The sequence below is a fragment of the Parasteatoda tepidariorum genome, chromosome 2 (assembly GCF_982258835.1).
Source record: "Parasteatoda tepidariorum strain Cologne lab strain chromosome 2, Ptep-v5.0, whole genome shotgun sequence".
NCBI classification, from domain to species: domain Eukaryota; kingdom Metazoa; phylum Arthropoda; class Arachnida; order Araneae; family Theridiidae; genus Parasteatoda; species Parasteatoda tepidariorum.
The window spans coordinates 88,998,190-89,023,418 of record NC_141756.1 but is presented as its reverse complement, the minus strand read 5'-3'; the positions used below and the strand labels follow the sequence as shown (position 1 = coordinate 89,023,418).

Sequence of the window (25,229 nt, the reverse complement as noted above, 5' to 3'; positions counted from 1 at the left end):
TATGTACGAAGCATTAATACTCTTTTTCTAAAATATATTTAAAAAACAATTTGGGGTTAACAGTTTAAGATGATATCCTGTAGAAAACTTTCGTGTCTCTTTACAGCAAAGATGATCTCTACAACATTACACCAAATTGATTTAGAACCTAGGACAGCTCTTGGCGTATAAAAAGAAATACAGAGAACGTACTTTTAGACTACTTGCTGCAAACTAGCTGCCTCTTTTTTTTGGTATTCCGTAACTGAAATATACATAATTATAGCAAGATGAGATACGTATATAAATGAAGCTATCTTTACGAAACAATATAGATTAAGAATCATAAATTTAGGATGCTTAATAAACTGATTCTTAAACTAAAATTAGTTTGTAAATCAAGCTTATGCGTAGCACAGAGAGAATGTTATGATAAATTAGAACTTAACAGAATAGAAGCAGATGGAAATATGCAGTACAAAAATATTTAATATAGTTTAGAGAGATTTTTAAATTAAAATATAAATATTCTTATTACACAATTAAAAACATGTATACATATTTCAACATCGAACTTCAGTTCCTGTAGATAAAAAGTAGCATCGAAGACAACAACAGATCAAAAATTATGTGAACACTTTATCGATTGCAAGCAATTATAGACGATGAAAAAAGCACCCTAACATTGGAGTTTCCGGATTCGAAAATATCTAACGCATGGAGACATTAGGTGCTTAGAGCTTTCATACACCCTGTATAATGTATATGAAAGTTTTATTTGGGGTTAAGTTGAAAAGAAAAGTGCTCAGTCACACAATTTTTTTAGGCTGTTTAATATCAAATTTGAAAAGGTATGACATTACAGCTTTTAAAGTATACTAATGATTCCTTCACAAAAATACACCGAAAAAATTCTGGATCAAATTACGGTAAAAATTACTGGCACCTTGGGTACACCATCAGTAAAATTCATTTTACTGTAAAACCTATTTTTACCGTAAAATTTTATACCGTTATTTTGATAGTAATTTTTATTTAATTGCGATGATTTCATAGTATATACTATTGTAATAATTACAATAGATCAAATTTTTGTTCCGCAAAATTTTACAGGAAAACTTGATTTTTCAGTGTGAAATGAACCGGCACCCCAAATGGCGTTTTTTTTATTACTGTTATTTGATCTAGAATTTTTTCTGTTTACTTGATTCCAATAATATTAAAGTTGAACATTTTTTTTAGTACTAATACAAAAATCAGAAAGAAAAAAAAAACATCCTGGAAAAGACATAAACCATTTACTTAATTTAAAACCGTACATTTATCCAAATTTTAGTTACTCGATGGCAACAGTATAGTAAAAGACGCAAAAATCATTAAACTATAAATTTTATTTATGTTCTACCATATAAAAGACTAAAAAGTAAATTTTATAAAACAGGTTTAAATTTTTGGAAAAAAAAGTATTATCATTTTAGTAATTTATTATCATTTTACTAAATGAATGTGTTTTCTTTTGCAGTGCCTTTTCCTTTGGCAGCAGGCCTACCTCCGGTTCCTCCTAGACGCATTGGTCATCCTTACCAGAATCGAACGCCACCAAAAAGGAAAAAACCGAGAACAAGTTTCACGAGGATGCAGATCTGTGAGCTGGAAAAACGATTCCATAAACAGAAGTACTTAGCTTCAGCAGAACGTGCCTCCTTAGCTAAAACTCTTAAAATGACAGACGCTCAAGTTAAAACATGGTTTCAGAACCGAAGGACAAAATGGAGGTCAGTAAACAAAAATCGATACTTTAAAATTAATATCTTAGCTATTGGATCATTATATGATAATTTACAATTTTTGACACAATGTAACCATTCTGGTAACACTTAATCCCCAAATATTGAAAATCACTAGAAATGTAAATTTATTTGCCTCGAAACATCCTCCCAAACCACACGGTGAAAAAAATTCTGGTAAAATTACCGTAGTATATTGTAATGACATTTCTGCAAAAAAAAAAAACGCAACAAAATTCTGGTTCTGAAAACCAAAATATACCGTATTTAAATACATTTATTTAGTAACTTTTCCGTTCATATGGTAATTATTTACCAGAAATTCTGCTTCTCAAAATTCTAGTTATAATTACCACATATTTAGTAACAAATACAAGATTAAAATGCAAATTTCATAAGATTATAAGGTATCATGATAAAATTATGAAATTTTTCCACATTTACGATTTTTTAATACATTTATAAAATAGTAAATGAACATGCTGCAAATTTTAAAAAAATACAAAAGAAATGAATATAAGTAAAGAAACATACAGGAGAAAAAGTATTTTCGAGTTAAAGTACATAGAATGAAATACAATACAATAGTACTATAATAATTAGTATGAAAATAATACAGAGAAAAAATTTTGGAAAAATTACCTATCCTGCTTTATGGCAATGGCATTTCATGGAAACTAACATATACGTTTTTTTAACCATTTGTTCAGCAATTTTTCTGTTCATATGGTTACGGTTTACTGAAAATTCTGGTTTTAGAAATTTTAGTTTTAATTACCTCACATTTAGTAAAAAATACAAAACTCCAAAGTTAATATAAACCGAATGAATAGTTCTTGCTCCATGCTCTGAGGTATCATAATAAAATTACATAATTTTGAATTACTTACAAATTATTTACAATACTGATTTCCAATATTATTTTCCAATAATATAACCAATAAAAATTTACCAATAATTATTTACCAATAATTTCGTACCAATTACTTACAAATTAAATATCTTGGTATAATATCAATAAATGAACAGCTCTTTTTGACGCAATGCATGCAGCTTTGTAACACTTAATGCAAAAATATTACGAACCCCTTGAAATGTAAATCTATTTGTTTCTAAAGCATCATTTCTTACTCGAAAAAAATTATTCCTTAAAAGGAGTTAAGATATAATTATAATATACAACGGAGAAAAATATTCCGGTAAGGCCGTAATGTCTGTGGAAATTGTAATGGGCTGTGGTGTGCTGCATTGTGATGTGCTGTGCTGTGCAAATTTTGGTAAATTTTGAAGCAAACATCTATAAATAAATGCAAGAGTTGCGACGTGTGAAAATATAACCCACGGAAAAAGTGTGGCTTATAAGAATATTTTTTAAAACCATCGTAATATTTAAAATTTTTATGAATTTATTTTTTAAAAAAATGTTCACAATCCTCAGTTCTTAAAATCTTCAGGAAATAGGCAATAAGTCTGTCAAGTGTATGAAATTTTCAATGTCTTTCGAATAAAAAAAATAAAGTTGAATCTTTTTAATTAATTTTTCAACTGAAATCACAAATTTAATATTATTATTAAAAATATTTTTGAAAAACTGAAATTTAGTTCTTAATGGGTTAATTACTAGTAAATGTGGTTTAAACTAAAGTGGATATCGAAAAAATATCTGAGGTTTTCTTTCTACAAACTATTGTTGTAACTTCTTCATAAAACTTTTTATACTAAAAAGAAACTATGAAAAATTTGTATTTAAATTTCAATGAATATTAGAAATGTCTTAAAAAACAATAGCATAAAGCAAGGAATAAATTACACTGTCAAAAATTTTGGTGTTTAGTTACCCATATTTTTGGTGGATTAAATTAAAAACAGTGCAGTAGTTATAGTGTTGGAAAATTATATAAAATTGAAACAATGATAATTTTATGACAGAAGGATGTATCACTAAAAATGCGTGTGTGTGTGTTTTTTTTTTTAAACAAAATGTTTTTGCAGTGAAGCCATAAATTTACTTTAAAGAGCATGAAATCATGTGTTGTCTGTAAATAAACAAATGAAAAATTAATCACTCTATAACTAAAATTGTAGCAGTATTAAAATAGCAAGAAAATGGGACTGCATTATAAATTCTTTTTTAGTTTACCACAAAAAAAAGAAGAAAAATATGGTGTCAACTATGTACCAAACTTTTTTTACAGTGAAACTGCAAAAAATTTTAAAGAAAATTTTTTTCAATAGAAATTGCTTAGAAATATTTCTCCAATTTCTTTCGATGCTGAACAATCCAAATATACTTGTTTGAAGAAACATTCTTTTCTAATTAACTTCGAATCGTTCTCTTGAATATAAAGGATGTATGAAAACTTTAAACACCTAAAATGCAGAATGTTTACACCAAGATCACGTGCCTCCACACCATGAGTTAAATATTTTCGCTTTCGGAAACTCCAATGTTATTTTTTTTTATATCGTCTGTCTTTGTTCACAACAGATTACGAATTGGCGTGATTATTGATCCCCTTTTGTCTCGAATTTTTCTTTTCATCGACAGAAAACTAAAGTTCGCCGTTAAATTTTGTTGTTGTTGTTGTTGTTGTTCATTTACGTCGCACTAGAACTGCACAATGGGCTATTGGCGACGGTCTGGGAAACATCCCTGAGAATGATCCGAAGACATGCCATCACAATTTTGATCCTCTGCAGAGGGGATGGCACACCCGCTTCGGTAGCCCGACGACCTGCACGCGAAGTCGAGCACTTTACGGTAGAACAGTTTAACGAGGACCAATACCGCACACCCTCGGTCCCTACTCAGACTGATCCAAGTGGTCACCCACCCGCACACTGACCGCAGCCAGTGATGCGTTAAATTTTGTATTTATGCCTTTAGTTGCGTAATAAGGATGTTTATATTTTAATTAAGTCCCTCTAAACTGTATTAAATAATTTTCTAATGTATAACTTGAATTTCTATCCACTTATCTGTTAATTCAAGTTCAAGAAAAATTGTTTATTGTATTCATATACATGTCAAAGCTAAATCACTATCCATATTTCATTATCTATATCCATTATCTACAATATTAGTAGTTTCTATAATTTTTGCAGTTTCTCTAGTTCTAATTTCAACTTTTTGTAAAATGTTTTAGAATTTGAAAATTGCTGTATTATGCAAAAATGAAAAATTCATCTTTTCAAAAGTTTAAATTAGTTTTCTTACAGCTGAAATATATTCTTAATAAAACTCCTAAGAACACAATATCATAACAAAAAGATTTAATATTGAAAGCTGCAGTTGGAGAGCTACACAGGTTCAGTCGCATTTTGGACTTGATAACGTTACATTCATTTTTAAAACATGAAAAATGAATTGCTTTTCTTAACAAGGCTTATAGTATTTCCTTGTTTCTAACTAGACTGGAGAACAGTTGGATTTCCCAGTAGTGTACTTTTAAATGTAATACTGTTTCTTTTTCTTTCTTACTTTGCTATATATACTTTTCCATTGTATAGAGGAATATCAAGTTTTGTTTTTATTTCTTTCGCTTGTGCTGAGGGAGCATTTAATTTAAGTGGCTCTTTGTTAAGAAATTCTTGGAAATAGCAGCCATGGGAGCTTTTTTCTTTAAGTGCAGATTGCGATATTTAACTTGTTTAAATCTGAGGAAACTTGTTAGGAAGGAATGGTTAGCTAAGGTATTCGATTTTCTAAAAAAATAAAAATATATTTTGGTTATTTTGTTATTAATAATAAATGATGAAGCAAATTTATCCATTGGGTTTTTAATGGACTATTATCTGTTGGGTTACACATTGTTGGGTTTTTAATTTAAATATTGAAATCAAAATATAAATCAAAATTTATCCAGTTTCTCACATATCAAAAAATAAATTTTTTTATGGATTTCAGATTTACAACTAGTTTGATTCCTGTTATTATAATTGTGAAGTTTATTTTAAGAATAACATTTGAAAAACATATATAATTCCATGTTAAAAGCACATTATAGACGGCTATGAGAGCATAACGATAGTTTATTAAAATTATTTAGTCAAAATGTTTACTATAGGAAAAATTGTTTTTGGAATCACTTCTACCTATAGCCATTCTTTCAAAACAATATTTTCGAAAACTTGAAAAAAATTCTTTCAAATGTATTCTTTCCATTGTGTTTTTACTGGACTTTTATTGATTGGGTAACCCGCTATTGGGTTCTTCATTTAAATATAGAAATAAAAATAAAAATCAAAACTTATCCAGTTACAAACAAATACAGGATATCAGATTTATATAATTCGTCTGATTCCTGTTATGATAATTGAGAAGTTTATTATAAGAATAACATTTAAAAACATTTAAAATTCCGTGCTAAATATACGTTATTGTCGGCTGTTAGGGCATAACAATAATTAATTTTGTAAGATTATTGAGTCAAAGTGTTTACAATAGAAAAAAAATTGTTTTTGGAATCATTTTTACTTATTTACATTCTCTCTAAGCAATATTTTCTAAAACTTGCAAAAGATTCATTCAAATGCATCATTTTTCTGACTTTTTCAATTTAAAATAGCGTAGAGACAAACATCACAGTCTCTAATAGCTTCAGCTTCGAAATGGTTCGGCATTACATGTCAAAGCAATGCATAGCAATGAAGAAGGAGAACCCATGAGCATTCGCAAAAGGGAAACAAAAATAATAAGTAACAGCTTTTGTCTTGCTGAAAATATAGAAGTAGATCTCAAGAATGAAATCTGCTTTATCATGTTTTAAAATTTTGTTTGTTTGATTTGAAACAAGTTCTTTGTTATTTTTGATTATTATTTCGTGTAAACATTCACAAATATTTAATTTTGTTACGATGTTCCAAAAATGTTTGAAAATTATCTATTATACTCGTTAGAATACGTTACATCTACACTGTGAAGAATTCTGAATCAAATTGTGGTACACAGAATTCGCACTCAGGGTGCACTCAGAGGTAATTTTTACAGTAATAATTACAGTAAAATCAATAAATCACTCTAATTAAATAAATATTACTATAAAAATTATGCTATAGCATTTAACTGTAAAATGAATTTTACCGATGACAGAATTTTTTTCAGTGTGTAATAATAAAAGGAAGAGATTGTGTGTCTGTCTGTTTGTCTGTGTCTTTTTATAACTCCAAAATCGTTTAAGTTATTATCCTTACATTTAGATTCTGGTTTTGATAGTCCAAAATTGTAATTTGTCGACATAGGAAGGTCGCTTGAATAACAAAATTTTTTTCATTGTTTTAAAATTGGGCATTAATGTATTTATTATGTCATAAATTAAACTGAAGACTCTTTTTTTACATATTTAAAAGATAACGACGCTGACATTTGTTAGCTTACAGTTTTGTTTGATCAAAATTGAATTTTATTGAGCTTTAATCATTATATTCATTATTTATGTCAGGTAGAAATAGGCTAAATCAAAGTGAGGTGACGCTGAATTAAAAAAAAAAAAAAACATTCGAAACTGTGTATTTAGATTTTTATAGTTACGGTTTTTAGAATTACGTTTCTATAAAAATTAATAATTTAAAATCAGCAGTAATTGAAATAAAAAAAAGTTGTGCCTTAAAGTGCAGAATTAGTGAGGAAAATTGCTTGATTATGGTAAATTTTGGCAATTCTGAGTTGGTCGTGAAGAGTAACATCATTTTCGGTGTCGTGTTATAGTGCTGTATTTGTTTTTTTTTTTTTTTTTTGTAAAATCTATAGATATTTTTTTATCGTTTAAATAAACAAATCGTTTAAATAAATAAATCGTAGCTTAATCGTAAATAGAACTTAACATCTAAAATGCAAGGAAAGGTTTTACAAATATACATAATATTAAAGGAAATCACAAATGGAAAATAATTATGATACGAGTAAATTTTAGAAATAATTAACAAATAATCAATAATTACCTTAAAGTAACAACAACTTAAAGCGATTTGGAAATTTTAACAATCTTTTTTACATAATTGTTCATATCTTTATAAGTTTAAAAAATTCTAATAAATGTGATATTGACTCTAACACGATAATCTGGTAATTTTATTATGATATCTTAGAGCATGCCATTAATTCGATTACTTGTCAGTTTTGTATTTTTACTAAATGTGTGGTTATAAGCATAACTGTAACCTGTAATTTTGAAATAAGAATAATTTAGAGAAGAGAATAAGAATTTGTAATAAGAACCTGTAATTTTGAAAACTAGAATTTATGCTAAACCGCTACGATATAAACAGAAAAATTGCCAAATAATTGGTTTAAATACAATATATTTTGTTTTTATTAACCAGAATTATGTGTTGTTATTTTTTTTAAACCAGAAATGTCATTACCATGCAGTAAGGTAACTTAACCAGGACTTTTTTCTCCGCGTAAGCTTAGGAGTTTAGCTAATCTTTATTTTGATGAGTTGAACTTTTAAAAACTTTTTGCTCTTTCTAAAAATGTGAAGTCAATGTTGATAGCAACAAATAATAATAAAAAAATGTTAGAATTATTTTAGCTTTTCTCTTTGTGGCGGCATATGTTTTCAATGTTGCACTCGATTTCGTAGGTTAATTAATTCCTATATATTGAGTAATTACTTTTTGTTTTACGAAAGAATGCATAACGAAGAACAGTTATTAAACTTGTTGAAAATATATACAAACTTTAAACTTTTATATCCGATTTAAGTATCATACGAAATTATAGAAAAAAAAACATATTCTTATCTCAATATTTATTGTTTTGGGAATATCGATATTTTATTTTCAAGGAATGTTTGCATCTTTCTATATATCTATCCATCTACGTACCTATCTATTTCTCTCTTCGACCTCCGCTTGTCTATCTATCTGTTTGATAAATAAATTTATATATTTTTAATGCTTTGATGAAGTGAAGTGAAATAATTAATATTTCTGTACAATTTATCGGTTTTATAAGCAAGTTTTTAATACACTTATTTTTTTATGCATCTGCTTATCAGTCTACTTTAATGCATATCTAATAGATCAATGAGTACGTTTTTATTTAATGTAATATAAATAATCATCATGTCAACATAAACTACGCGTTTTATCAAGAAATTTTTAATCAACCAGTCAATTAATTTCAATCCACCTATTTTTCGGTGTATCTGCTTATCAGTCTATTTTAATACATATCTAATAAATCAATGAGTACTTTTTTACTTAATGATATATAAATAATCATCATGTCAACATGAACTACGCGTTTTATCAAGAAATTTTTAATCAATCAGTCAATTATTTTTAACCCACCTATTTTTCTATGTATTTGCTTATCAGTCTATTTTAATACATATCTAATAGATCAATGAGTACTTTTTTACTTAATGATATATAAATAATCATCATGTCAACATGAACTACGCGTTTTATCGAGAAATTTTTAATCAATCAGTCAATTATTTTCAATCCACCTATTTTTCTATGTATCTGCTTATCAGTCTATTTTAATACATATCTAATAGATCAATGAGTACTTTTTTACTTAATGATATATAAATAATCATCATGTCAACATGAACTAAGCGTTTTATCAAGAAATTTTTAATCAATCAGTCAATTATTTTTAATCCACCTATTTTTCGGTGTATCTGCTTGACAGTATATTTTAATACATATCAAATAGATCAATGGATGGGTTTTTATTTAATTATATGTAAATAATCATTCTGTCAACATGAACTACGCGTTTTATCAACAAATTTTTAATCAATCAGTCAATCTGTTTCATCTACCTCTCTAATAGATCAATAGATACAATTTTTTGATGAATTGAAATGAGTAATATTTCTGCATAAATTGCGTGTTTTATAAAAGGATAAACATTAAAGCAGGTTTCGTAAGGAACATCTAGACTTTACTTTCTTTTTGGTTCAGGCTTTTATCGCTGCTTGGCGTTTGGAACTTCTTTTCCCCTGGCTACGCTACGCCAAATTTAATCTGACAACTTCTTTTGTTTCGTTTCGAAGAAAAACGAAGGCAATCTGCTTATCAGCCTTTTTATCTCGAAAAATAATGAATTAGGAATATATTAAGGTAAAACAATGGCGTTTAATGAAACGTTTGTGATATGTAAATCTTGATAGAGAAGTCAGATTAAATAGTAGTACAAGTTGCAGAGTGGCCATAGAAAGCAGTCAACTGTTTTATATACCTGACACCGGTTCTGATTGAAATTAATACCTGCCTTCTAAAAAAAAGTACCACTTCTCGAGTTGATTGGACTGATCAGCCGGAAAAAAATCGATCATTTATGTGACGTCATTGAATTAAAGACCACACCTTTCTAACAGAATTAGGCTTAGGCTGCCACTGTCTTACGCGTTGCATAATTTTTAGTTCATCCACATATGGCGTTTAAATTATGTCTGAATACATAAACACTGAGCATTTTATATTTTGTTCTTCTTAGTATAAGTTTGTAAGCCTGTTAAATGTATTCACTTCGGTTGCTTTTAAAACAAAATATAGTTTGCTTTTAAATGTTGATTGGTTTAAAAAAATATTTACAATTTAATACTTTTCCTTTCTTTTTATCTTCATTTCATTTAAAATATTTGCGTTTTAATGCTTTCCTTTTTTATCTTCACTTTATTTACAAAAAATAGTTACATTTTAATACTTTTTTTTCTTCTTATTTTCACTTTATTTAAAATATTTCCGTAATTATTATTATCATAATATTTTCCTTATTTTTTCTCTCTTCACTTCTTTTAAAAAAAGAATTACGTTTTAATACTTTCCTTCTTTTTATCCTTACTTTATTTTTTAAAAAAAGGAAAAATATTTTTTTCTAAAACAGATCATAAGAAAGCAATTTTTACATTGCAAAGTGCTTGAACTGAAATTCAATGAAAGTGAAATTTTCTTTAATTAATTGCTTTAGCTCAGTTTTCAATATTTCGTTCAATGTCAGTTTGAAATAAAATGCCTGCGTAACTAAATTAAAACGAAAAGCAAGTAAAAAATATTCTAATTTTAGCAAAATATCTAAAACAGAATGATTTGAGAAACATGTAACAAAACATAGCTTATTATTACTATATTAATAAAACTTGTTTTTCAACTTGATATCAGTAAATGAATAGTTTTAAACTGATTGAAATTTTGTAAAGTGTTAGAATAAAAAATTAATAAGCGATTACTGATGATTGAAATATTATTAGAACTTGTTTTTTAGCTATATGTTAAATTAATAATCTTAAACTGCCAGAACTTTTTGGAACCGTATTATTGTTACGGTAATATGACATAGTTTGTCATTCTTCAATTAAATAACTTAATGTTAACGACATAAAATTTCAAACACACTTTTTCAAAGTACCGATACTATTGTTTAACATTGAGCCATTTTTCTGAGATTCCATCCATATAAAACGAATGCTAATTTTGTATATGAGCACTCGTAAATGAGTATCATTATGCTTGTTATGAAGAAAATAAATACATATACTTTTTCCAGTAATTAAGAAATAATGATTTTTACTTTGAACCGCAGATTTTACTTAAAATATAATTTTTTAATGAACGATGATAGTGTTTAATTAACCATGATATTTTTAAATATATGAGAAAAAAAGAAACAAAAATCAGTGTCGAAATTTCTTTACCTCCTGCGCGTGTTTCGCAAACGATTGTCAAGCTAAGCGGAAGTATTTTTAGGGACAATAAAATAACGCAAGCGATGAAAAGGGTGTTAAAGGTGAAATTTGACTTCGAAAATCGTTCATATACTGGGCGGACAGATGATAAGCATTTTACTAAACAGTTTTCTTTTCGATTCGAGCTTCATCGATCATAACTTCTGTCTCATTTGGGCGGCAATTACTGTGAATAATGGGATGACTCGAACTCGAAAATCGTCATTTTATGTCAAAATCATAAAAGGATCATTCCATTTATCATCACTTCGGAAGAATTTCTGTTATATTACACAGCCTCTTTCATTTTAAGTAATTGTCTTCACTTCTTTAAATATGAGAACATTGACGATAAAATGAAATCGAAATGAAAAATGGGGGAAAATTCAAAAAAAATCGTTTTCATATAAATGGAATTTAACATCACGTACTTTCAAGTAAAAGTCGATTTGTTTAAAATGATCTCTAGGGTCTTTAACACTTAATGGGATGAATTTATTTTGAAAAGCTACATTAAATTCCTTCGAATGTTTGAAACATTCCTCGTTTTCGATCATTGAAATATATTAAGTGCGAGTCGTATTTGATTGGGAAAAATTGTTTCTAATTTTTAGTTCAGTGCCTATAGCTTTAGATTGTCAATTACATTTCATGCTTAACATTTATTTGGGTGTCAATTATACTGGATAATGGAATAGTTCGAATTTGAAAAAATTGTAATTTTTGTCAAAATCATATAAAGTTTATTCTGTTTATCATCACTTAGAAGTATTTCTGTTATATTACACGGCTTCTTTCATTTTAAATAATTGACTCCATTCCTTGAAACAGAAAATTGAAGACAAAATGAAAAATTGTGGACATTTTAAAGAAAAATCGTTTTATATAAATGGAATTTAACATCACGTATTTTCAATTGAAAGTTGGGTTGTTTAAAATGTTCTCTAGGGTTCTTAACACTTAATGGGATGAATTTATTTCGAAAAGTTACTTTAAAATTCTTTCAAGTATTTGAAATGCTTCTTTTTTTAAAAAATATATCACGTGCAAGTTGCATTTGATTGTGAAAAAATGCTTACAATTTTGATTTTCTTGACTCGTGCAAATAAAAGAATATTGATAATAATAAAAAAATTGAATGAAAAACAGCCGAAATTCTTTAACAAAAAACGTTTTGATATAACTGAAATTTAACACGTACTTACATAAAAATCGCATAAGACAATTTGTTTGAAATGGTCTCTAAAGTTTTTTTTTAAACCTTAACGGGAGGACTTTATTTTGAAAAGAAATACTCAATTTTTTTTAAGTGATTGAAACTTCTCTTTTTTTCGATTATTGAAAGGAAACTGGTACTAGCGCCAATCACTTAAAGTAGATGCCATTTAAAAAAAATATTAAAAAATTCATCTGTTGCATCACACGTGGGCCAAAACGAAAAAGTTTTAGGAATAGAAATTGAGCAGCTGCTCAGAGTTAAGAGTTTAATTACATAAGACTGATAAACATATAACTAAACGTTCCTAACATATATTTAACTAAAAAAATACATTAATAACTTTCAGCTGCTCGTTTCCGATTGAAAATATAAAATTAAAACTTGCTTGAAAAGTCAGAAAAGTGACTTTCAGTAAATGTCTTTAAACTAACCGTGTTGCCATTACAGGAAAGAGAAGCTGTCGTTTCTTATTTAAAAAATAAAGTTTGACAGTTTTGAAAACAAACTAAGCAAATCCGTATAAAAATGTTTTTAAAACTGGCTACCAAATCCTCGGTAATAGTATAAATAGTATATTGACTTCGATAAACTTATAAGTATACAACTTTAACTTTTTAATTACTATTATAGAAACCATTGTAAAAATATTTGTTATAAAATGAATAGAAAAAAATTATTATACATAAGCATTGCTATTTTCCTACATGATTTTTATGAACCATGCAAATATAGTTTTTAACTCATTGTAAAACAGTAGTTCCCCTTTCTTTACATTGGATAATTTCACTAAACCTTAAATTAAATTTAAACATTCATATTAAACACTTAAAAATTCTCGATTAATTTGAATTATAAAGAAATCAAGAAGAATGAAATAACGGAAAATCTTTTCATTCAGACTAAGTCATTAACTTAAATTTAATTCAATATTTTTATAATTTATACAATTCACACCATCCTTTAAAGTACGCATTTTGTTTAACATTTTATACGTCATTTTCTCACGGTTCAGACATTTATATTCAATTTTGTAAATAGTAGAATAATAATGCTGTTTTAGTACTTAGGACGAAAAAAAACAAGAAAAAAATCTTTGAAGATACTAAAAAAATTTAAAATTACTCTTTTTTTTATGAAATAAAAAAACCAAAAATAATGAATTATTCAGTATTTCACCGAAATAATTGAGTTGGAAGAGATTTTGATAATACGCGCTATTTTGTTTCGTTATAAAGACTTACTTAAACTGTAATAATAATACTAATTCTTTTAAAACTTGTTTTAAAAAAGCAATTATTATAATAAGTTTATACTAAGCAAATATTGATTACAAGAAAGTACACGCGTCAAAAACAAACGGGTTTCTGCTATAACGAGTTTATCTCAAAAACTAACGAGCACTGTTCTAATGGATGAGGTCATTAAAATGTTAATTTAAATTAGTGTTAATGTCAGTGTTAATTAATATGTTAGTGTCAATGTTAATTTACGAAGCTCGTAAAAAAAACTAAACTATTGTGTTTCATTTCCATAGATGAAATTATCCTCTTTACAAGTTATATAAGGAAAAAAAAGGGTTAAACTATTCATTATTTAAACTCAATACTTAGTTTGAGCAAGTTGCAATGCTGAATCACTAATTACATACATTTTATAAATTCGATATCCATCACATCTTAAACAAACATTAATGGAAAGAAGACACAAATGTCTAAAATATTTTTCTTACAGGTGAAGTTTCAATTCTAAGTTTGCTTTAATTTTCAAAACTTGTCTAACATGCTTCATTCTTAGTGGCAAAATTAATACTTTTCCTTAAATATGTGATAAAAAATTTATGTAATTATTTTAGGTTTCAGCCCAATAATTTACTTTAAGTCACAATGTATGATAAATAACATACATTATTACAAATTCGGCATGCTAAAAAAATAATACATGCTTTTGATATTTTTATTAAAACAAAAACAATCATTAAATGTGGCACATTTTATGCAAACAATGATGAAAAGGAGACACGGGTATCAAAAATATGCTTCTAATAGGTGGAGTTTCAGTTCATAATTGCGTTAATTTAGAAAATGTAATTAATAAAACCAGTATAACATGCTTCCTTCTCAGCGGCAAAATTAATATTATTTACAATATATGCAACAATAAATTACTATATTATTCAAGATTTCCACCCAATATTTTACTTTCAGTATGTCGCAATGTACTGCACATATTGTTAAAAAATTCGACATGCGAAGAAAATAATAAATGCTTTTGAAATTCGTCTTAACGAAAACAATTAATAAAGGTGACACATCTTGAACAAACATTAATAGAAAGAAGACACAAATGTCAAAAATATTTTTTTAATGGGTGAAGTTTCAATTCTCAGTTACGTTAATTTACAAAATGTGTTTAATAAAACCTAAATATTATGTTTTATTCACGGTGACGCCTGCTACAGAAACAAAAAAGAAATTACAGTGGAAAATTGTAAAACACCTCAATAAACATACAACTGTATATGCGATTATCAAAACCTTTTTATTACATTCTCGCGAAAAAAAATGGAAAAATAAGAACTAAAGCACTCAGCGATTAAACACAATACTCGAAAAGGATGGGCGTTCAAATAAAACAGTTTTTTTTCCAAGCTGGCTCGTTCCATCGAAGCTCAATATATCGTTCCACCCAATGTGCTATGCGTCTTTTAGCGTTTCTTTATTTTCTAATACGAGTTTCTTTTAAGCTAAACCACCCAAATGCAGCTGGCTTCTGAAACACACAATTAAGTTTTTTTTTCTCCCTACATTATGGGTGTAGCGTATAAAAAAGCGAAATACTTTAAAAGTTGAAAAGTGCGTATTTATTGGATTTTTTTTTCTTTCTTAGAATTGAGAACGAAAAAAATCGAAATCATTTGAATCATTATTCCTACATTTACTTAACAAAGCGTAAATCTAAAATCATTAAATTTTTTAAAATGTGACCTTATGATGTTGCGTCTGAATGCATTGTAGGAAGTACTGTATAAGCTGTTTCATCAAGACTGACGAAATAACTCGTCTACCCACTATGCTCTATTGTTGTATTAGTGAATATGGTTATTTATTGCTATTGATTGTTATTTTTAAAGTAAAGTAAGCAAGTTTTTATAGAAATTTAAGTTTTATTTCAATTTTAGTGCTGCGGGGGAACTGTAAACGCAGATGGTGGGACAAAGGCACGTCATTGCCACGATGAAAGTGTTAAGCGTTAGGTACTTTAAACAGCTTTTTAAAATGTTTTTTTGAAAGGTGTTTGATATTTTGCTTCATATTTTATAAGAGATGGGGTCGCACTTATATTTCATTAAAGAGAGATAAAGAAATATATAAGCAGTATTTAATCCTTTATACTTCAAAGTGTTTGATAGAAATAAAGTATTAATAAAAAAACAAGTTTTAAACATGAACATTGAAATAACATGTGACAATGAAATTTATGTAACATGTTCTTATACATTAAACTAATTCTTGATGTAATTTCCGTTTTTGCAATTATCGTCAGAAATTGATTATAGTCGGAAATCGATCGAAATAATTAAAAAAAAAACATTACTTGATTTCCAGTTATGTAAAATAAATTGAAACAAAAATTAGAATTATAAGCAATAATTTAGAAAGCAATAATTGAAGCAATAATTTAGAATATGTTGTTTTACAATTTTTATTCTCAATTATCTTAAATTCAAGAAACTATAAATCATAATTTAACGGAACAGGTACTAAAAAAAGAACTAGTATTAGCAATTATTAATTTTCATACTTTATGTTAAAATCTTTCAATAACAAATTAAGTATCTGACAACAGCATAAAATATCATAACTAAATTTCTTAATGCTTCAAAAGTTGTTTTATCTTCCTAAACTTTGAAAAGGGAAAACAAAAAAAGTATTAAGGTTCTGACGAGAATTTAAAAGTGCTGTGATTCTGCAATAATTTTCAATCATGACCATGTATTTAAACAATAAATATTAACTTCAACTATAATACTTTTTTTACTTTGTAAAACCTTTAAAATAACAAATTAAGTACATGAAAAAAACACTAACTCTCATAAATTTACTTAACACTTTAAAAGTTGCTAGATTTGTTTTATTTCTCCTTAGACTACGAGAAAAAAGAATAAGTATTAAGGGTCTAAAGGGTATTTAAAATTGTTGAAATTTCACAATAGGGAAATTTCGCACTTTTACGTAACATTACGCATACTCCCCAACATAAGATTTGAAGCAATTGCGCATGCCCACACACCTGTTTCATATCTGGTGAAATGCGCATGCGCCCGTGATAAAATATAACACATACGTGAATGAAAATAAGATATTTTGCACAAACGCTCAACATAGAAATGCTTACGTAGTGGAATATCATTTTAACTTTGAGTACAAAATCAAAGCAAGCATTTGCATTGGACATGGGTATTCTGAAAGTTTTAATCATATAATTAAAATAAATGTTGTCTATAATTTTAAATAGCGAAAAAATATTAACCGTAATTTCAACCTAAAACTAATACTTTTTTTTTTAAATAAACAAACCAATTGTTATAAAATCACATTCATTTTAATATTTTGTAATAAATCCTCCATTTTCCTTTTGTGTTGGTGTTCTTCTTGAGCTATCTGTAACAAGTCCGTGTTATTAATTCGAAGGTAGGCTTAAACAGAAAGCAACATTCATAAACTATAAAGAACGTACTTGCAGCATTGTAAAGTCGAGCCAACAAAACGTAAAAATACGTAAGATCTGGAGAAAAAAAAGTAAGCATGCGTAGTTACTCCAAATCTTATATACGGGAGAGTACGGAATCTAAAGTAAATTTGCGAACATTGTACTTCAACTATAACTATGAATTTTAACAATAAATATTTACTACAACCACAACTATGAATTTGAATACAAAATATTAACTTCAATTATAATATTTTCTTTTTATTTGGTAAAATATTGAAATGTCATATTAAGTACCTGATAGCAGCGTGAACTATCATAAATTCAATTCTTATTGCTACAAAAGTTTTTTTTTCCATTTATTTGATTATACAATAAAGGAGACGAATTGAAGTATTATGGTGCTGAAGAAGTTAAAAGCGTTATAATTCCACAATATTTATTTTAACTATATAGTACTTCAACTATAACTATGAATTTGAACAATAAATATTTACTTCAACTGTACCTATGAATTTAAATAATAAATATTAACTTCAATAATAAAATTTTATTTTTACTTTGTAGAATCTTAAAATACCAAATTAATGATCTGACATCAGCGTAAACTATCGTAAATTCATTTCGTAATGCTTCAAAAGTTGTTTGTTTTTTTTTCCTCCTTAAACTATAAGGAGACAAAAACAAAAGAAGCATTAAGGTGCTGAAGAGAATTTAAAAGTGCTGAAATTCCACACCCGCTACTAATAGCATCAGCGCTACAGCCAAGAGCGAAAAAAATTAACATAATGACACGCCCTCTTGAGGAAAACAAAGGTCAGACAAAGAAAAGAAAATATTATCCCAAAAGCAAACGTAATTTACATGGCTTCCCTCCCTTCTTGCTCGATTGAGTGTTTTAGAAGGACCTCGTGCATTTAAATGGTACCAACTACAAGGACTCAAATTAAATGGCGCGGCTCCCGAAATCCATTTTATACATTTTTATTTTTACTTATATTATTTCAAACTCTTCTGGTCTGTCTCCAAAGTTAAAAGAGATTACCACGATGAATGATGGTTGTCTGTCAGGTTGGTTGATGCATTATTTCATACGCGTCTTCGGCGATGAATAAATGTTTTTTGGATTAGGGTCTAAAGTTATATTGCGCTAAGATGTGATGAAGGTGAGTTTAGTGGATGGCTATAGTCGCTATTTTTTTGGCGGCATTTCAGTGCCTGATAGTGGAGTTCATTTTGATTTTGGATACTACATTCTTGTCTGGAGGTATAATCTAATAAGTGTCAATCTTTTTCGGGTGTTATAAAATTTATGTTTGAGCTTAGGTTGGCGATTATATCTTTTTTTCTGAAGAAACAGAACAAAAACTAGATTAAGGTAATTTTTTTAAGCCGATAAAATATTTTTTTCAGCTTTTCAGTTTCTTCTTGAGTTTCCTTGTTTTCCAGTATCTAATAAAACACATTTTAAGGTGCTAAAAAATTTTAACTTAAAAGTTGAATATTACCTTTTTTTTCTGAGAAACCAGAATAAAAAGGTTCTTAATTGTTTTTAATTTTTATTTTTAAGTCAGTAAAATTAAGTTATTTCTAGTAAGTAAATGAACTAATTCAACTTATTGTTTTCTCCTGTATAGTTTTTGATTTTTCGTAACTTGTGACATTGATAGCTTTTGGCAAATTCGTTATATTTTTTCATAAAGGTTTAAACAAGGGTTTAAAAACTTATTTTCATTTTAAAAGGAATTGGTGTGTCGTTCATAGTAATATCAGTAAACATTATAATTCTGGTATTAGAGCACTTTTTTCTCTGTCTGATTTTGGAGTTCCTTAAAGCCCAAAACTGTCTGATGGATGTGAGTATAGAGCAAAGGACAGTTTTTTTGTGGTATTTCGTATGATAGCTGACTTCAATTTGATTTTAGATATTCCAATCTCCACTGGAGATGAAGCTTAATAAATGTTAATATTGTTTTGGGTGTGATAAAATTGAAATTTTTAAACAAATCATTTATTCTTTTTCATGCATTAATGCAAAAAATAAGCAAACATTTTTTACATTTTTACCTATTTTTTACTGTACTAAGTCTTAATGCCTGATAACTAAGTAAGTCTAAGTAAATGTCAGAGAACTGTCTTTTCCCATTTTTTCCTTTTTTTCAAATGAGACGATAAGTGGAATAAGATTCTAAAGTCGTTTATTTGAATTGCTTAACAATAACTTTATCTATAGCAACAAACAGGAAACTTTTTGAAAAACCCATTTTCATTTTAAAAATTATCTTATTCAATGGCATGACAGATATGGATCAGTTCTATTGAATGCATCTATTGAATGCATCATGCTTTTAAACCCAAAACTGGGATTTAAAAAAAAAGCATTTTACTTGGCATCTTTATACATTTATCTCTTCAATTGTTATAATAGCGATTAAACAATGGTTTAAAAACTGCTTGGGTACGTAGCAAACAGTTTTCTTTTATCTGGATTACAAGGTGTTTTAATATTGTTTAAACCAATTTCATTATATACTTGACAGATCTTAAACAATAGTTTAATCTAAATAATCTAAATATCAGGTATAATCTAATCAGTGTTTCTCTCTTCAGAGTTATAATATCCGAAATTCATGAAGAGTCAGTATTGCCTTAGTCACTACAACAGAAACAAAACAAAAATTCCTTTAAATTTTATTTATCAATTGTTAAATTTCACTTACTTATTTATTGTTAGTTTTATTTAGTTTTGGGGTTTAAGAAACTCTGGCATTTATAATAATGTAACTCTAGTAAGAACAAGTAAATTAATTAAAGGAGCATAGAATTAATTAGTTTGAGGCAACGTTTCACAAATGGTGTTCTGCGGTACCCTAAGATTCCGTAAAAGAATCACAGGGGTTACGAGAGTTAAAACTTTCTTTTTACCTGATTCTCGAAACCTGTAATTAAATTTATATCCGATTAATCACTTATTATTTATTTAATATTTTTATCATTTTTATAAAATTATTTAATTAAAATGCTTGTAAAGAATGAAAGCAAAATTAAATGAACAAAAACTCTATTTACAACATATTGAATGAATAATGAAAAAAAGACACATTTATGAAAAATTGCATTAGTATTTTGTGTAAAAAAAAAATTGCCAAATTCAAGAACTATAGAAATTTGTCTTCTTTATTGAAATTATGAGTAATATGTCTCATCAATTAACATTTTCAATTTTTTTATTACAATGAAATAAATTGTTTTTATTTCGATGAAAGCCACATTTTAGCTCATGTTTATTCAGTACATATGCACACTAAAATCAAATTACAATACTCTATGCTGATTAAGATCTGTAAATTTAACTATCTGACATAATAGTATTGATAAAACGATACGATGAAGAATTCCATCTCTTATTCATTTAATAAATATTTAAAAAGTACTCAATAAAAATTCTGTCATTAAATATTTTTATTGACTTAATTTACTTATTAAGTCTTGGTATGCGGCAGAAGATGGTCAATCATTTAGGGTTCCTTCAGCGTTTCTGACTACAGGGTCCAAGGTTAGCATTCGCCACCTTGCCAAAGGCGATAAAATCGTAAATTTAGCGAATAAAGCTGTGTTTTGGTAAAAGTATTGGCGAGCTATTTTTTCCACTGGAAGGAAAAATATGTATAAAAAATTGTTAAGATTTGCATTTGGTGAAGACTTTCGAAAATTGACGAATACTTTTGATATTTGGCTAATTAACTGGCAAACAATTTGGCTGATAATTTGAAATCCAGGCACTGGACTAAAAACTACTCAATTCCTAAATGCGTTTCCGTTCTCTTTTGATATCATATTAAAATTTTAGCAAGTTTAAAATGTGTATGGATGCAATGGGAATGAAGAGTTTACACCTCTGGACACCTTTGGAGAACTGTGTTTTAACACTAAGATAGTTTATATATTCACATTGCAACTGTGATTTCGTATATTGTTCTATTCAAAATATACAAATTTAGTATTTTAGCATTTACCCCAAAATCTTTTAAACACATGTAAAAATTTATATTACTATTTCGAAACAAATTTTAAATGTGTTCAAACAATTTCTGTTAATTTCTTTCGCAATATTTCATAAAATTAATTAATCAAACTTTTTGGTTTTAATTTTTTCGTTCTAATGATATTTGTCAATAAACCGAGAGATTTACGTCAGAGTTTTGCTTAATTTACATCTGAGTAATGAGTTTTTGCTTCATTCATTTATTCCCTGCAGCGAAGGTTTATTGAATTGTTAATGTAATTAGAATAGGACAGATCAAAAATGAGATAAACAGTGTCTGGCATCGACAATTAATAATTCATTCACATTTTAACCACTTATTGCCTTTTTTATTGCTTAGCTTGTCCAATAGATGAAAGCGCCTTTAACAGAAAAACTCTTTAATTATGGTACCGAATGCATGACTTGATAACACTGAAACTTCGTATTGAAATATGGTATTAGAGTTGATGAAATACTTCTTTTCTTCCAATGTGTGATCTGAATTTAAATCCTTATAAATGTAATAACAGTCATAATTTATGAAAATGACTTAGGAATTTTTATGGGAGAAAATTAACATTTTTATTTGGTGTTTGTTAAATGGTTATGGTTTGTACACCTTTATATATTGCAGCGTACTCTAACTTTAATAGTATGGTAATATTTGAGAAAAGAAACGATTACTAATTATGTTTTTTTTTTTAAATTTTTTCAAATTATTTATATAAACATTTACACAAACGCTTACCGATATATAATTAAGATACCTGGTCTCAAAAATAGCTCCCGATTTTATTTCTTTCTGACACCCCATAGTTTTTTGGGATGCAAATTAGTAGATTCATGCAAAAAAAAAAAAAAGTTCCTCTTAGAGCGATTTTGATTAAAGTATATAATGTAAATACAGAGTATAACGTACCTAAGTAAAGTGAAAAATTAAACTATGCTTTACTGTGTATATATATATATATATATATATATATATATATATATATATATATATATATATATATATATATATATATATATATATATATATATATATATATATATATATATATATATATATATATATATATATATATATATATATATATATATATATATATATATATATATATATATATATATATATATATATACAGTTTAAAAGAAAAAAAAAAGGATGAAATTTTATTTAAAAAAACCGGAAAACCGGAAGTTTTTTGCGGATATAATCGCGTGGGCTGATGAAAAGAATATATATTTTTTTTCTCCGTCTTTTTTAAATGAAATTTCATCCTTTTTTTTTTAAATACTGTTGTTTGTTATTTTTTTACTTATTATTTCCCCCCCCCTTTTTTTTTCATATGTATAATTTTTCTTTGTTTTATCTTCATTTTGAACTCATATATATATATATATATATATATATATATATATATATATATATATATATATATATGTATGTATATATATATATATATATATATATATATATATATATATATATACATACATATATATATATATATATATATATATATATATATATATATATATATATATATATATATATATATATATATATATATATATATATATATATATATATATATATATATATATATATATATATATATATATATATATATATATAGAGAGAGAGAGAGAGAGAGAGAGAGAGAGAGACAGTACTCTAGTACTCTATGCAAGTTTAATATTTAGGAATGGCAATCCATAATAACTTGACGAGATATAGCAATTTTTTTGCAAACAACTGTAAAAATACTGCACACTGTGAAAATTTTGGATCAAACCACAGTATAAAATACCGGCACTTCAGGTGCATCATCCGTAAAATTCTTTCCGTAAAATATTTTACTTCATTTTTACAGTTATATTTATTTAATTAGAGTGATTCAGTAATTTTACTATAATTATTACCGCAAAAAAAAATCACTGTTTATCAGATTTTCCGATAAAAGTACCTGCGTACTGAGTGCCAGTACTCTTGTTTTTATCATAATTTGATTCAGATTATTTTAGTATCGCAAATTTTAAGAAAATATAAATGAAACGAAAAATATTTAAATAAGAATATTTAAATAACTGCAGCATCAAAAAATCGATGGTTTTTTTGAATTTATGAGCCCCCCCCCCACTTCTTACTTCACAGTCTAGAGTAAAAAAAAAAAAATTCTGCTAACAATGTTTAGTAAGTTGAGTTGTTTAGTACCATGAGACTATCATTTTTTTCTTTTATGAACTCTAATACTTTTATTATTCATCGCATTACTTATTTTTTAATTGATCAGTATTCTTTTCTTAGATTAATTTATATTCGTAAGTATGTACACAACCTTGCATTTTGCAAACATACACGCACACAATATTAAAAACTTTCAGGTTTAATTTTTTAAATCAGACTCATATATGTACAGCAACTGAACGCAATTCCATTTATATTTATAGTACTTTCTTATGAATGAAACTTGCTCTAAATATTCCAAAACAAAAGTCTGTAACTAAACCCACGGCACCCGTATTTTTCAGCTTTTTTTAGAAAAAAAAATTATCTTAAAACCCAACAGCTGAAACAATTTCGAAAAAAATAATCATAGACTCGTGGAAAGGCGTGTCCCTTTACACGCGACGTTGCAATCGGAAACAAAACTGTGGCTAGAGTTAAGTGACTACATAACCATGTCTGGCCATTTCTGTGACTCGGACATTCCATACAGTTATAATCAGTCAGTTATCTTCTTCATTTCCGTACTTTACCTGAGCCAAGGCGCCTGCACAATGACACAAGAGCCCTGAAGCAACTCTTGCTTCAGCCAAATCTCGCCGCCAAACTGAAAGGTAAGTAAAGGAGAAGTACTGTAATCAAATGGCAGACGCCAGGCGCCAACACACTTTCTTCGAACTTTGATACTACTTACAGCTTTTTGTAAATTGAGCAAGTAATTTTTTTGAGTTTAAAGTAAGCTTTTCGATTGATACCTGTCAATAATGATGATGCATCTAGAGTGACTATGATTTTTAGACTGAGGAAATGTTTTCCTTTTTCTTTATTTTTTGTTCTCGTCGCAGTAATTTAGCAAAGAGGATATAATGCGGTGTACTCGCTTTAATTTGAACACTGATAATTCGAAACATTGGCTAGTTCGAAGAGACACACAAAGAAAAAAATTCTGATAGAATCACCGCACTGTACGGTAATAAATTTTCTGGTAAAGAGTAAAACTTAATTTTGGTCAGTTAAATTAAAATATACTATATTTAAATCATTCATTTGGTATTTTTTTCAGTTCATTTAGCAGCGGTTTATCAGAAATTCTGATTTTCAAAATTGTGGTTCGTATTATCACGCATTTAGTAAAAAATACAAAACTGAAAGGTAAATTTAACTGAGTAAATGGTTTTTATTCCATGTTCTAAGGTACTATACAAAATTTACAAAATTTTACCATTGTTACCAAATTTTATAACACATTATAATACCATGTTTAATCGTTAATTTCGCCAAAATGATTACCAAATCGCTTCCGTAAAAATTATTGAACTTTTTTCTATAGTGACAGAAACGAGATAAATTTTTATCACATTCTGGTAGTTTTGACCATGTTATTTTTTTCGTGGTCTAGTTCTTTTCATAATAATTTAGCTAATTGGATATAATGTGGTGGACTTTCTTTAATTCGAACAGGGACAATTCCAAAATATTTGATAGTTTGAAGAAACATTCATCTTCCTATTCATACCAAGGTCAAAATTTGGTCTCTATTTGAAAATTTTCTCACATCTTCGTTAATTCAAAGTTTGGTCTAAATAAATTTTTT

The 25,229-nt window shown here is 27.3% G+C and overlaps 1 protein-coding gene across 1 annotated transcript in view; it reads left to right on the top strand.

The window, feature by feature from the left end:
• The window catches only part of LOC107441150 (uncharacterized), a 53,875-nt gene that overhangs the window by 16,117 nt on the left and 12,529 nt on the right, over nucleotides 1–25,229 (top strand). The window contains exon 2 of the mRNA XM_016054306.4: nucleotides 1,502–1,754. Coding sequence (XP_015909792.1) covers nucleotides 1,502–1,754 — 253 coding nt within the window. The remainder of the gene's footprint in view (nucleotides 1–1,501; nucleotides 1,755–25,229) is intronic.